The sequence below is a fragment of the Haliotis rufescens genome, unplaced genomic scaffold (genome assembly GCF_023055435.1).
Source record: "Haliotis rufescens isolate VD_foot unplaced genomic scaffold, xgHalRufe1.0.p SCAF_21, whole genome shotgun sequence".
Taxonomy (NCBI): domain Eukaryota; kingdom Metazoa; phylum Mollusca; class Gastropoda; order Lepetellida; family Haliotidae; genus Haliotis; species Haliotis rufescens.
Genome location: NW_025963902.1, coordinates 8,200,490 through 8,214,384, shown reverse-complemented (window position 1 = coordinate 8,214,384; position 13,895 = coordinate 8,200,490). Strand labels below are relative to the sequence as shown.

General features: G+C 39.7%; 1 protein-coding gene across 1 annotated transcript; it reads left to right on the top strand.

Annotated features, from left to right (window-relative positions):
- The first annotated feature begins 9,685 nt into the window (after window positions 1-9,685).
- On the top strand, window positions 9,686-12,573 carry LOC124111471. The gene is made up of 6 exons (XM_046471191.2): window positions 9,686-9,778; window positions 10,288-10,454; window positions 11,376-11,411; window positions 11,592-11,744; window positions 12,220-12,278; window positions 12,469-12,573. The coding sequence occupies exons 2-6, from the start codon at window positions 10,298-10,300 to the stop codon at window positions 12,472-12,474; spliced, it is 411 nt and encodes a 136-aa protein (XP_046327147.2). The 5' UTR covers window positions 9,686-9,778; window positions 10,288-10,297; the 3' UTR covers window positions 12,475-12,573.
- The last annotated feature ends 1,322 nt before the right edge of the window (window positions 12,574-13,895 follow it).

The window sequence follows — 13,895 nt, the reverse complement described above, 5'->3', positions numbered from 1 at the left end:
GTTTTTAGTTTCAACAAAATCAGTAAATGCGCAATCGTGTCAATGGATGTCAATCACATGATTGTCTGGTCACTATCACTGGATTGTCTGGTCCAGACGTGATTGTATACAGTCGCCGTCGTATGGCAGGACTAGGCAACAAACAAACTCTGATGATTTATATCATGTGACGCGAACACCTGGTGTCCTCACTGATTTTCAGGTATCAATTTATATAACTTTCACAACTATTTTGCCTTTCACTCCCAATGGATTCTATAATTGAGACTGACTATTCCCTGGATTTTTATGTTTAAAGCTGAAATATAACGAATATTTACAAAGGTGTTATAATAGAGACGGTTGTCCGCGGTCTTTTGTGTCTTAGTACCGCAAATATAACGAATATTTACAAAGGTGTTATAATCGAGTCGGTTGTCTGCAGTCTTTTGTGTCATAGTACCACAAATATAACGAACATTTACAAAGGTGTTATAATCGAGACGGTTGTCTGCAGTCTTTTGTGTCCTATAACCACAAATATAACGAATATTTACAAAGGTGTTATAATAGAGACGGTTGTCTGCAGTCTTTTGTGTCTTAGTACCACAAATATAACGAATATTTACAAAGGTGTTATAACAGAGACCGTTGTCTGCAGTCTTTTGTGTCACAGCACCACAAATATAACGAATATTTACAAAGGTGTTATAATAGAGTCGGTTGTCTGCAGTCTTTTGTGTCATAGAACCACAAATATAACGAATATTTACAAAGGTGTTATAATAGAGACGGTTGTCTGCAGTCTTTTGTGTCATAGTACCACAAATATAACGAATATTTACAAAGGTGTTATAATAGAGACGGTTGTCTGCAGTCTTTTGTGTCATAGTGCCACAAATGTAACGAATATTTACAAAGGTGTTATAATAGAGACGGTTGTCTGCAGTCTTTCATGTCATAGTACCACAAATATAACGAATATTTACAAAGGTGTTATAATAGAGACGGTTGTCTGCAGTCTTTTGTGTCATACTACCACAAATATAACGAATATTTACAAAGGTGTTATAATAGAGACGGTTGTCTGCAGTCTTTTGTGTCATAGTACCACAAATATAACGAATATTTACAAAGGTGTTATAACAGAGACCGTTGTCTGCAGTCTTTTGTGTCACAGCACCATAAATATAACGAATATTTACAAAGGTGTTATAATAGAGTCGGTTGTCTGCAGTCTTTTGTGTCATAGAACCACAAATATAACGAATATTTACAAAGGTGTTATAATAGAGACGGTTGTCTGCAGTCTTTTGTGTCATAGTACCACAAATATAACGAATATTTACAAAGGTGTTATAATAGAGACGGTTGTCTGCAGTCTTTTGTGTCATAGTGCCACAAATGTAACGAATATTTACAAAGGTGTTATAATAGAGACGGTTGTCTGCAGTCCTTTGTGTCATAGTACCACAAATAAAACGAATATTTACAAAGGTGTTATAATAGAGAGGGGTGGCTGCAGTCTTTTGTGTCATAGTACCACAAATATAACGAATATTTACAAAGGTGTTATAATAGAGACGGTTGTCTGCAGTCTTTTGGGTCATAGTACCACAAATATAACGAATATTTACAAAGGTGTTATAATAGAGACGGTTGTCTGCAGTCTTTTGTGTCATAGTACCACAAATATAACGAATATTTACAAAGGTGTTATAATAGAGACGGTTGACTGCAGTCTTTCATGTCATAGTACCACAAATATAACGAATATTTACAAAGGTGTTATAATAGAGACGGTTGTCTGCAGTCTTTTGCTGCCGTTGTTTCATTCCGGGTTAAAATATTACCCAGCAACTTCGATAGTTTAGTCAGGCTTACACCAACGGCGTGGATTGTTGATTGTAATAGCTATCACATTCCTATAGCTGAAATATTAAATGTAAACCATCAAACCAACCAACCAAACAAAACATCAACTATAACCACTGATCAGTGAAAACATACCGGAGTAAGGTCACGTTTAATGTTAAACGTCTGAAGAAATCAGGGTAAACGGGTAGTGCAGTCGTCAAAGACGCCGCAATTCGCTGTGCTGAGTTGCGCCCCTTGGACAAACCAGGAACCTATGATTGTGGGTTCGAATCCCGGTTCGACCCGATTATGTTTCTAGGTTGCCAGCACCATACCCGTGCTCATGGGTTTCACCGAAGTGGTAAACGTTTGATACCTGCATCATTTAAGGTTTTCCTCCCACGTTAAACTGACACGCTGTTAAATAACTGGAATAATGATCAAAGCGACGTTTAACTCAACTCACTCACTCATTGTATCAACACGGTGCGTTTGTTAGTGTTGCTAAACGTGCTGGCTATTGCCTTTGAAAGATGTTTCAATTTGTTATTTGGTGTAAACAGAAATGTTTAATTGTTATAACAGTACTTTCATTTACAACATTTGCATACAGGAGACCTGTGGGGCGGTCTCGCCTACTGCAGCCAGGAAGAGAAGGGATGTCACCGACCAAAGCACACTCGAGAAAACCGTCCGCATCCGTTATCCGGGTTCTACACGAGGAGGTGAGTTACATCTAAACTGTTAACAAATCTTTTTAGCACAGTCCACTGTTTGAATCACAGAATTATTCTTTATCCATTAATTTATCTTCACTTTTTATCCATTAATTCATATGCATATTTTTTATCCATTAATTTATCTGCATCTTTTTATCCATTAAATTATCTGCATCTTTTTTATCCATTAATTTATCCGCACCTTTTTTATCCAATAATTTATCCGCACCTTTTTATCCAATAATTTATCCGCACCTTTTTTATCCATTAATTTATCCGCACCTTTTTATCCTTTAATTTATCTGCACCTTTTTTATCCAATAATTTATCTGCACCTTTGTTATCCAATAATTTATCTGCACCAAAAATGTGGGTTACAACTTTGTCATAGACGTCTACGAAATGAGTAATTTACCCCTGAAGATCACGCGTAGACTAGGTCTTCAGCAACCCATGCCTACAGTAAAAGGCGAGTATGCTTGTCGAAAAAGGCGACTATCGGGATCGGGTGGTCAGGCTCACTGACTGGTTGATGCATGTCATCGTATCCTAATTTCGTAGATCGATTTTCATGATGTCAATCACTGGATGTACAGACCGCCGTCATTTAGTCGGAATACTGCTGAGTACGGCGTTAAACAACCAGCCAACCAACCAACCAACAAACAAAACATGTGTAACTCTTGGCTGCCACTAACCTGCTGCGCCATATTATATCTGACTTGACGTCCAAAACGACGTTAAAACCAACACATGCACTCACTCATCATAAGTTCATTCCTTGCAGGTGATGACAACGGTCGAAGGCCTGTGTGTTCCATATCTAAGCAAATGACGGCTGTTGTAGTTGCCATGGCGACTTGCCTCTTCCTCCTGATCATCTTCGCCATCATTCTTGTAGATCGTGTCGTACAAACAGCAAAATGCAGAAACGACACGAAAGACAAAGACTTGAAGGTGGTATACTGAGATACATCAGTGTGGTTACAGATAAGGTCAAATGCGAGCTGCCATTTGTTACATCACCCAAACGCCTAAACGTATCCACTTTACGCAGTCTAATTGAAATCAGATATAAGTTCTCGCTACAGGTGCACAAAAACCCGACGACATCTTATAACCGACCATTTTTGATTTTACATATGTCTTGCATCTAAAAATATACCCAAGACACAGTTAACTGTGTTCAGTCATACTGTATAATTCCGCACGTCCCGATGTCCTTTAAATTGCATCTGAAATATATATAATATATGGGGAAGTATATGTGAACCATTACGCAACGAGTTGACAATTGTTTTAGGTATGCCCGTTTGCGCTAAGACGGAACCTAGTCGCAAAAATGGCCATGCGAGGGGCACGAGTCGCAATTCGGCTTGTCCCGGAATAACACGAGTTGGTCACGAATGAACTGATTCGGAATTAGTGGAGTGGAACCGTGACAAGTCAGGCTATGTCCCGCAATGCAAAGCGTTGTCTCCCTTGCATTACGAGTTATAGACATGTTGCCTTGGAGTGTTCTCAGTGGAGGCCTTTTCTATGTCTATAACTTTCTGTGTTTCCCACTGTCTAAACACAATGGTTGTTTCCGTGCTCTTCAAGCCTTAAGCCTTTGCCTTGGCAAAATACAAAGCTGCTGTATTTGTGTCTGTTAACGAAATACAACTGTGAAGTACTGTGAACTGTGCCTGGCAAAAAAAGCATCCTCTTGGAAATTGGATTTGACCAAATTACAAACGTTATGAAAACGTTACTTGGCTGAAAACGTTTGCCGAAACACTGAGAGTGAGTGAGTGAGTGGGTTGGGTTTAACGCCGCTTTTAACAATATTCCAGGTATATCGCGGCGTGTCAGCTTAATGGGGGAGGAAAGCCCGAAGTGATGCAGGTCTCAGACGTTTACCCCTTCGGTAAAACCCACGAGCACGGGTATGGTGCTGACAAACCTAGAAACATAATCGGAGCGAACCGGGATTCGAACCCACGATCATAGGTTTCTGGCGTACCCAAGGGACGCAACTCTGCACAGCGAATCGCGGCACCTTTGACGACTGGGCCCCCCGTGCCCCCCGAAACACTGAGAACTTTGGGTCCAAAACACAACTATGATACCCGTATAAAATACATCACCATTTAATAACCCTTTCTTGTTTGTTCATTTGTAGTCACCATGAAACATGGGTGTATACTTTCCTTTGTCCTTTAGTCTGTACATGTGCTTGTGTGTCTATGTGGGTTGCAGGGAAATGTTATTTATTTTGTACTATTGATATTTTTGTATAAATGTGTGGACACTGCTGAGCTCATTGATAGTCTGTACATTTGAATAGAATAGAAACGATGTCAATAATTGTAGCAGATTTCGTGTTTGTTTTTTGTTACAATATGTCAGCTGTTCGGACCATTTCTTTAAAGAAATATTTCCTACAAGCCGGTACAACTGTATGGAGTACGTGATGAGGGGGAATTCCTGTGGGGTATCTCCAATGAGTAGCAAGGTTTGCACGACTGATCCAATGTACAGCTGGGTTTTAAACAAAATAAGGCATCGGGTATCGGGTATTGGGACTATAATTTTATCAGGCAATAAAGACGACCCCGACGTTGGGACTATATTTCACCTGGCAGTGAGATCTGGACGTTCGGTCAAAAGTACTACATGGCAATATGGAAGATCCGGTCGTTGAGTCTAAAGACTTCCTTGGCGATAAGGCAGACCTGGATGTTGGAGCTATAGTTTTACTTGGCGATAAGGCATACCTGGACGTTGGGGCTATAGTTTTACCTTGCGATAAGGCAGACCTGGTTGTTGGGGCTATAGTTTTACCTTGCGATAAGGCAGACCCGGTTGTTGGGGCTATAGTTTTACCTTGCGATAAGGCAGACCCGGTTGTTGGGGCTATAGTTTTACCTTGCGATAAGGCAGACCCGGTTGTTGGGGATATAGTTTTACCTTGCGATAAGGCAGACCCGGTTGTTGGAGCTATAGTTTTACTTGGCGATAAGGCAGACCTGGTTGTTGGGGCTATAGTTTTACCTTGCGATAAGGCAGACCCGGTTGTTGGAGCTATAGTTTTACCTTGCGATAAAGCAGACCCGGTTGTTGGGGCTATAGTTTTACTTGGCGATAAGGCAGACCCGGTCGATTGGGCTATATAGTTGAACTTGCTAATAAGGGAGACCTGGAAATGGGGCTATATTTTCACCTGGCAACAGGCACACCGGCTTTTGGGAGGCTCTATTTTCACTTGCATTGCAATTGGAAATAAGGCTGTGGAGTAAATAAGCTACCAATGGCAATACTTAGCATGTGCGGGGCGTTGAAGCTACCAAAAGTGTAATATTTTTGTTATTCTCTAGATTGAAATAAACCGACAAAACCCTTTCAATAATGGTAAAAAATGTCTGCAGAAGGTAGAGTCTATTGTACGTTCCAAGATATCGTAAGCATGTGTTTATGAAACATCATTAAATATAATGCTTATATATAACACTGTCGAGGTACAGTCAAGATGACGTCAATAATGACAGATGGTGACACAACTATTGTGACGCCATAACACATGAAGTCACTGTCGGTGTACCATAAACAATAAGGTTTGTATAACGTCATTATTGTAGAACACGTAAACAAATACTTCAATTGTTCTTATTAAGTCGCTTATGTTGATCATATGAATAATAATTAGTAATAACAAACTCACTCCTAAAAACGGTTTGAATACAAAAACCACGAGTGAGTTGTTTTATCCCCTTAATAATGTAATGCCAGGCGGTCAATCAAGTCAGCGAGACTGACCACCCGATCCCTTTAGTCGCCTCTTGCATGGGTTGCTGAAGACCAATGCATGGGTTTCTGAAGATCAATTCTATCCCGGATCTTCTCAGGTCTGAGGCGATTTGAATTGAGATGAAATGTGGCCAATAGGGGTTAACATGTTTAAGATTATTGCATCGATATAGTGACATACATCAACGAGTGTGTGGCTGCTTCTTCTAGTCCGGACTGATGCCGATTTTACAGTGCCAGCCCACTAATATACCGCAGTTTAACATGAATACCCCCCACTCAGTCCACCGTAGTGACTCGGAGCCGACCAGTCCTTGTTTTAACCCCTTAATGCCGAGCGCCAGGCAGGGTAACAACAAGTACCATTTATTTAAGGTCTTTTAGTATGACGCGGCCGGGGGTCGAACCCAAGGCCTTCCGCTCTCGGGGCGGACGCTCTACCACTAGACCACACAGGCGGTCTAATAACCAATTGTGATTATATGTTGCCCTGTATCTTCTGGTGAACAACTGACTTGCCTTGGCATGCGTTTGTGACAAATGTCACCGTTGGGGCATCATAAGTTTACCTTTTCACCTGGTTTAATCACTATTTAATTGTGTTTCATAAACAAATACACATGAAATAGTTGGAATAGTACAATATACTCGATGGATTTCTTTCAATTATAGAAAGGGTTTGTCGCCTTTATTTCTATCGAGCGACGCGAGACAAACACAAACTGATGCAGTCCTCTGGCCAATTGCTGGGTGCGAAAGTGTTAATTCAACTCTGGGAGTCATATGATGAGTAGAGAGGTGAGTGATTATGGTTTTACGCCGCTTTTAGCAATATTCCAGCAATATGACGACGGGGGGCACCAGAAATGGGCTTCACGCATTGTACCCATGTCGGGAATCGAACCCGTGTCTTCGGCATGACGAGTAAACGCTTTAACCACTAGGCTACCCGACCACCCTATGAGTGAGTGAGTATGGTTTTACGCCGCTTTTAGCAATATTCCAGCAATATCACGGCGGGGGACACCCGAAATGTGCTTCACACATTGTACCCATGTCGGGAATCGAACCCGGGTTTTCGGCGTAATAGGTGTAACTCAGTCGTAGGAGTAGTTATGTGGAGAGCGGAGATTAATACTTAAAGTAGCATATGATGTGTGATAATTAATACCATTACGATATCTAATCTTAAAATGCCAAGGATTGTCCCAGTATGGAATATTATCATTGCTGACAAAATGACGCAATCTGGCAAGTGAATGTAAATTTTTAAATAAAACATAAAAGAACAATACAATGTTTACTCTAAGACTGTCGAACATTGAAAATATACTGGCATCACCATAGTTCGAGACAAGCGATGCTCCTATATTAGACCATATTTTGAGTCAATGCAAATGACGAATGTTTATGTTTCGGCTTATCGACAGGTTTTTTACAGTTGTGTGTGAAAACTAACGCGGTCAGTTGACTGGGCACGTCCCTCGGTATTACATTTGTATGTCTCATTGCAATTATTAACATTATGTATCAGGACATGCTTACGATTGTGTGAGTACGCCACAGGAAGACTGTGTGATTATACATGTGACTAAGTACACACTCACATTCGTATGTATAATACGTATGTATGCGTGTCTATAGGCCAGCAGCCCATACACTACACGTCATGACAATGTTCCGTCCACATGTGACAGGTCATCGTGACCTCTTCCTCCGCGTGGGCGTCACGGGGAGATGGACTGGGACAGGACAATTGATGCAACGCACTTCTGCCTGTGCTACAATACATATCCACCATGCATGTATTCTTCCTCACATAACAGCTGACTAACCTGATCTTACTTAAAAAACGTGCTCCGTGCATGGACAACTGACCCACAGCCCCAAATAAAAGAGTGAGTGAGTTTGGTTTTACGCCGCTTTTAGCAATATTCGAGCAATATCACGGAGGGGAACACCACAAAAGGGATCTTCACATTGTACCCATGTCGGGAATCGAACCTGAGTCATCGGCATGACGTGCGAACGCTTTAAACACTAGGCTAACTAACCCCCCCCCCCCCCCCAAAAAAAAAAAAAATAAAATAAAAGAAGATAACACGGTTCGCCTTGAAATCTGGTCATGTTTTTAGAATGATTCTGCCAAAAATATGTTTTAAATAATCATCATAAACTCATCGTCTTAGGCGTGCAAGTATATTGCAGGTTTATTTAAAATGATATACATGCAAGACGAATGTGAAAAAAACCTCACTAAAAATTGAACAATAGCGAGCTGTAGCGGTATGCAAATTACGGGCTTGGTTTGTTGGACCAAACAAAATTAAACACCGGCTGTTCTTTTTTGTGACAGATACGAATATGTATACCCCGAGGCTTTGACGTTTTATTGCCGAAGCTAGCTGGAGTAATTGCTGTGTCATACAGATTAGTTTTACTGATGTCTGGGTGACGATTTCTGCACGGTTTTTGTAGTGTTAAATAATTTAATAATCCTATTAATTATGTTCCTTTCTTTGCTGATCTGTGTTCTTATGCAGTTATAATGTCTTCTCGGATTTACAAAATCAAAACAAGGGAATTTTCCCAAGATGTTTAACTTAAGCTTCAGGTATATCGACGATCTGATTTCGTACAATAATTGTCAAATATCTAATTCCCTACCACTGATTTACCCACGCGAGTTAGAAATAGAAATAAACTATGAAACGGCCTAATCAGTTTCATATTAAGATCTAATGCAGAAAGATTCAGAGTGACAAAAACCTATCACAAGACTGTGTGATAAGAGGATGACTTCAACTTTCCAATGGTCAACTTTCCCGTCATGCATATTAAAAAATAGTAGCAGTAGGAGATATGCCTGAAAAGTGCCTGATAGTAAGAATAGAAGTAATAATAAATGTCAGTTCATGGAACACCCAAATGTAACCTCCGACAAACCGCTGACATAAAAATTAGATGACTTTAGTTTGGATGAAATCACCATCTGAAATAACGAAGTGATCATGAGTTTTGATTAAATGAAAATTGAATTGTATTACTGTCCAAATAGTTACTTATGTATTTACGATACCATGAATAATGACAAAAGTGAAATGCAAATTCAAAAGGATGTAATTTGCCATGCATAATAAAATGGTGAATTTGTCTAAAGCATCACGGCAAAGTGACATTTGGCTACCTTATATTATGTGATTGATGACTGACTACAATTCTCAGTCTGTCACTAAAGACGTCACCAACCAGACAACGCTGTCTATTGGCTGTGGAGAGTTGCAAGGGATATAGAAGGCAACAAGGAAATGCTACATTCTACGCGTCAAACGATGTTTCAAATGTGTACTCAGTCCTATATAAGACCCCGTGTTGCCTGCATATTTCACATCAGATCTACATCGCCGGTGTCAAACTCACAGCTGGATATTCTGGTAAGATTCATTCGCTTTTACAAGTTGTGGGTTTAACTGTTTCCATCATTTAAAAAATTGTTTACAAGAAGGAACAGTGTTGACAACGTGTTTAATATACAATCGCTCTTAAGTGTCATATTACTACTCAGTAATAGTTCTTGCACATGGAGAAACAATGTGATTTCCCTGTCTTAAAAATATTAAGTAATTTATCAATTTCTTATTAAAATGATCCACCTACTATATCTCCACATATTCTATATGAACAGTTTCTTTTGGCGCCCAGGATATATTAATTCCATATGTAATTTAAAAGCCGTCGAATGTTATCTAACTGTTGTTTATTCAGTTGTTGACGCATATATATTCATGAGTTCATAACGCTGGCAAATTATACGAAGTCTCAAATTTGTCACATCTGATATTAACAAATAGCATGTTTATCAAACCTATATGTACATCATGGATTGAAACCAATTTATGGTGATGTTCAAGTGAATAACTATTTTTTTGTGATGTTCTTTCAGAATCTCCACCATGGAATCTGTCTTGTCTCTTGCTCTGCTGTGCGCATGCGCCCTGGTATGTTCCGGTGCTGTTTACAACCGATATCCATCCTACGGGCAGTACCCGGATGTACAATACTACCCTAACAACTACCCTGGCAACCATTACCCAGACACATATCCTACTGGTAAGTGAAGAAATATCTAACCTCATTTTACCTAAATACCTCATACCTATAGGAACTGGTAATATCAGGCTACTTAAGGAATATTTCGCGGCCCTGTTGTCTCAAAGCGAGGAGGGAGGTAGGGCTTTTTTTCTCATTTTGTATAAGACAAAAGTGATGTATTAAAAACAAAAGTGATTTCGAAGGAAACAGTTATATAGGTTTACCGCCAAGAATACCAGCAAACACAAATAGCACAAAAATATTTCCTGGGGAAACGATTCTCCTTTTCATCCTAGAGCTACTTGTTGATTTGGAATCAGCCAAATCAGTTTTTATATATTAATTTGTTTACCGCAATATGCGTAACAACCAACACAATTGGTTCCTAGGTTGAGTGGTATGATTTTCAAACAGCTAGAGGCCGAAATCGCAGGGTGGTTTCTTGTGTAATGCTGATGACTGTTTGACTGATTGTATTGACTTGTTGATTTATATATATATACAATCCATGAATGAGTCCGTGCATGGATGAAATATGGGAGTTAGTAATCATTATAACCATACAGTGAAATGCATTTTATCTTTATTTACAAACAATTAATAAAACTGAATTGTTTTCTTTGTACACCTAAATATTTACCTCTGGTGTGCTTGCTCGTCATCTTTGTCTGTCTAAAACCACAAATGGATAGCAAAACGTCAGTAATTTTTAAATGAATGTATTAATTTACGACATAAATTACAACTTTTGATGGTTAAAGAAACGAAAAAGTGGGGCGGTTTATTGCATCTCTGTGGTGTACAACAAAGTTCAGTCGATCAATGGCAAATGGCAAATACTCCGATGCTGTTTAGTCCAGTCAAGTGACAAACCAAGTAACTGACATACAACGCTGTATGTATCAGATTGTATACATGCCGGCCTTTTTCTCCTTCCAGATGTGTGGGGAGGACGCTCTCAGGGACATAACAGAAGTAAGTCTTTATTATCACACATCATCCTGTGTGTGAAGAAAAGATTAAAAGATATGATTCTTTCTGTATCATGTTCCACAGTACATTGCTATGATTTATAGATTTGTTATTTCAATATCGCCTGCTATTTTTTGCATACAAAATACCCGGCTAACATGATGAATGTATTCATTTGAATAGGATACCGACGATCTGTGCCGTCCCATGTCAATGGATACCCGAGTTACAGACAGACCTACCCGTCCAATGACTACCCTACCTATCCATCACACCTACCTTCCTACCCTGAGCACGTGAACACCTACCCCGGACATCAAGACCATTATCAACAAGGTACCAATCACATGTATTTGTTTGTTTGTTGTTGACGGCGGCCTGTGAATAATCGAATCTAGACCAGGCAATCCAGTGATTGACATCATGAGCATTGATCTTCTTACCTGGGATACGATGACATACATCAACCAAGTCAGCAAGCCTGACCTGGCGATCCCATTAGTCGCCTCTTACGACAAACATGGGTTGCTGAAGATCAATTCTAATTCGGATCTTCACGGGCATTAATAATATTTAATATATTTTAAATCCTTTTAGATTGGTGTCATGACACGCGGATATCTCTGTCAACATAATGAAAGATAAGCACCAAACACCAATCTCCCTCCACAATACCTCTTTAAGTCATGTGCCTTTCCATTCAGTCATATTTAATTTGATTGGAGTGCGAAATAAGCAATACTAGAAGCGATCGTAAAATGTTCAAATCTTTCTCTCTTACTCGCACAATTACGCACCTTAATATTTGCAGGTCAGAAATGGAACCAGTGGGGATCCCAGTCCGGCACTCAGAAATATGGCTCTTACCGGGTAGGTTTCTTATCCTTAGTGGGATAATGGACTCATCCAAATTTAAAACTGAATCAAATACTACTGAGACAACAACAACAACAACAACAACAACAACAACAGCATCGAGTATAACTAATGGTGACAACCAATCTTTAATCTCACGTGAAACAGTTTGGCTGTTATGAAACTTTACGTTCTCTATTTGCAGGGATGAAGATATAACCGATGCCGCAACCATGACCTCCTGACTTGAAATCCTCACTACATGATCTGCAATGTACAAGTCTTTCATATAAATAAACTTTACATTATAGTCTTGTGTTATGTTGATTTTAGTTGAGAGATTTAGTATAATATTATCACAGTATATTGGCAGAATTAATAGTCCATGTGAACTATGATTATGAACTGTGAACCCTACTCGTGTTACGTCGGAGCCACTGTGTGGCTGGATGGTCAGTTATACACACAGGTTCACAGAAACTTCTCAGGGGCGTATCTATGCTTCAAGGAAGAACGATGACTTCCGACTCAACATCGTGGTGAATCTGTGAGGTGAGATGAAATGGAGTTTAACGTCGTGCCCAAGATTATTACACTAAAAGCGACGTGCATGTAGACGTGTGTGTGTTCGCGCCTGTTTAGGCGTGTGTGTACTAACCCGGACTAATGCTAGTTTTCAAGACCAGCACACTGAGACACCATGCTGCAGTTTTAGCCAGACCACCCAACAGTATCAGCGAACAGTCTCCGAGCTTTACTCTATCCGCTAGACCACGGAGGAGGATAGTGGTGATTCTGTATAGCCAGTATTTCATAAGTGTACATTCGAATATGGATTGTGTTTTGTCAAACAAAACATAAAGCCAGCAGCATTTAGAAATGTTATGTCCTCTGTTGAGAGAACGGCAGTAAGGATATGTGCATATTTAGGTATTCCGATCATTGACGTTTTGAAATAACTTTGCCACGACGAATGTCAACCTTCTTACACAGCGTTCATTTACGCCATTGTGACAACATCAATTGTTGTGCACAGAATAACGTTACATGGGTGTTATATGGACGCAATATTATAACGTTGCCAAAATGAACACAACATGTAAAATACAACGTTACCACAACGTAAAATACAATGTTACCACAACGTAACATACAACATTACCACAACGTAAAATACAGCATTACCACAGCGTAAAATACAACATTACCACAACGTAAAATACAACATTACCACAACGTAAAATACAACATTACCACAACGTAAAATACAACATTACCACAACGTAAAATACAACATTACCACAACGTAAAATACAACATTACCACAACGTAAAATACAACATTACCACAACGTAAAATACAACATTACCACAACGTAACGTGATGGGGACGTGAACATGACGTATCAGAACGTTAGCCAACAACGTTGTGCCACCATGAATGGAAGCCTACGCAATAACAGTGCGTTGGCGTAATATCATAGCATTGTGACAACATGAACATAACGTTGCCACATCGTTGTGACAACGTGACATTGTTAGCTGGGCACCAGCATCAACGGATCAAATCACCTCACTCTCTCTGTGGGACCAACCATTTGGTGTTCTAGGGAGGGGAGGGGATTTTGTATGG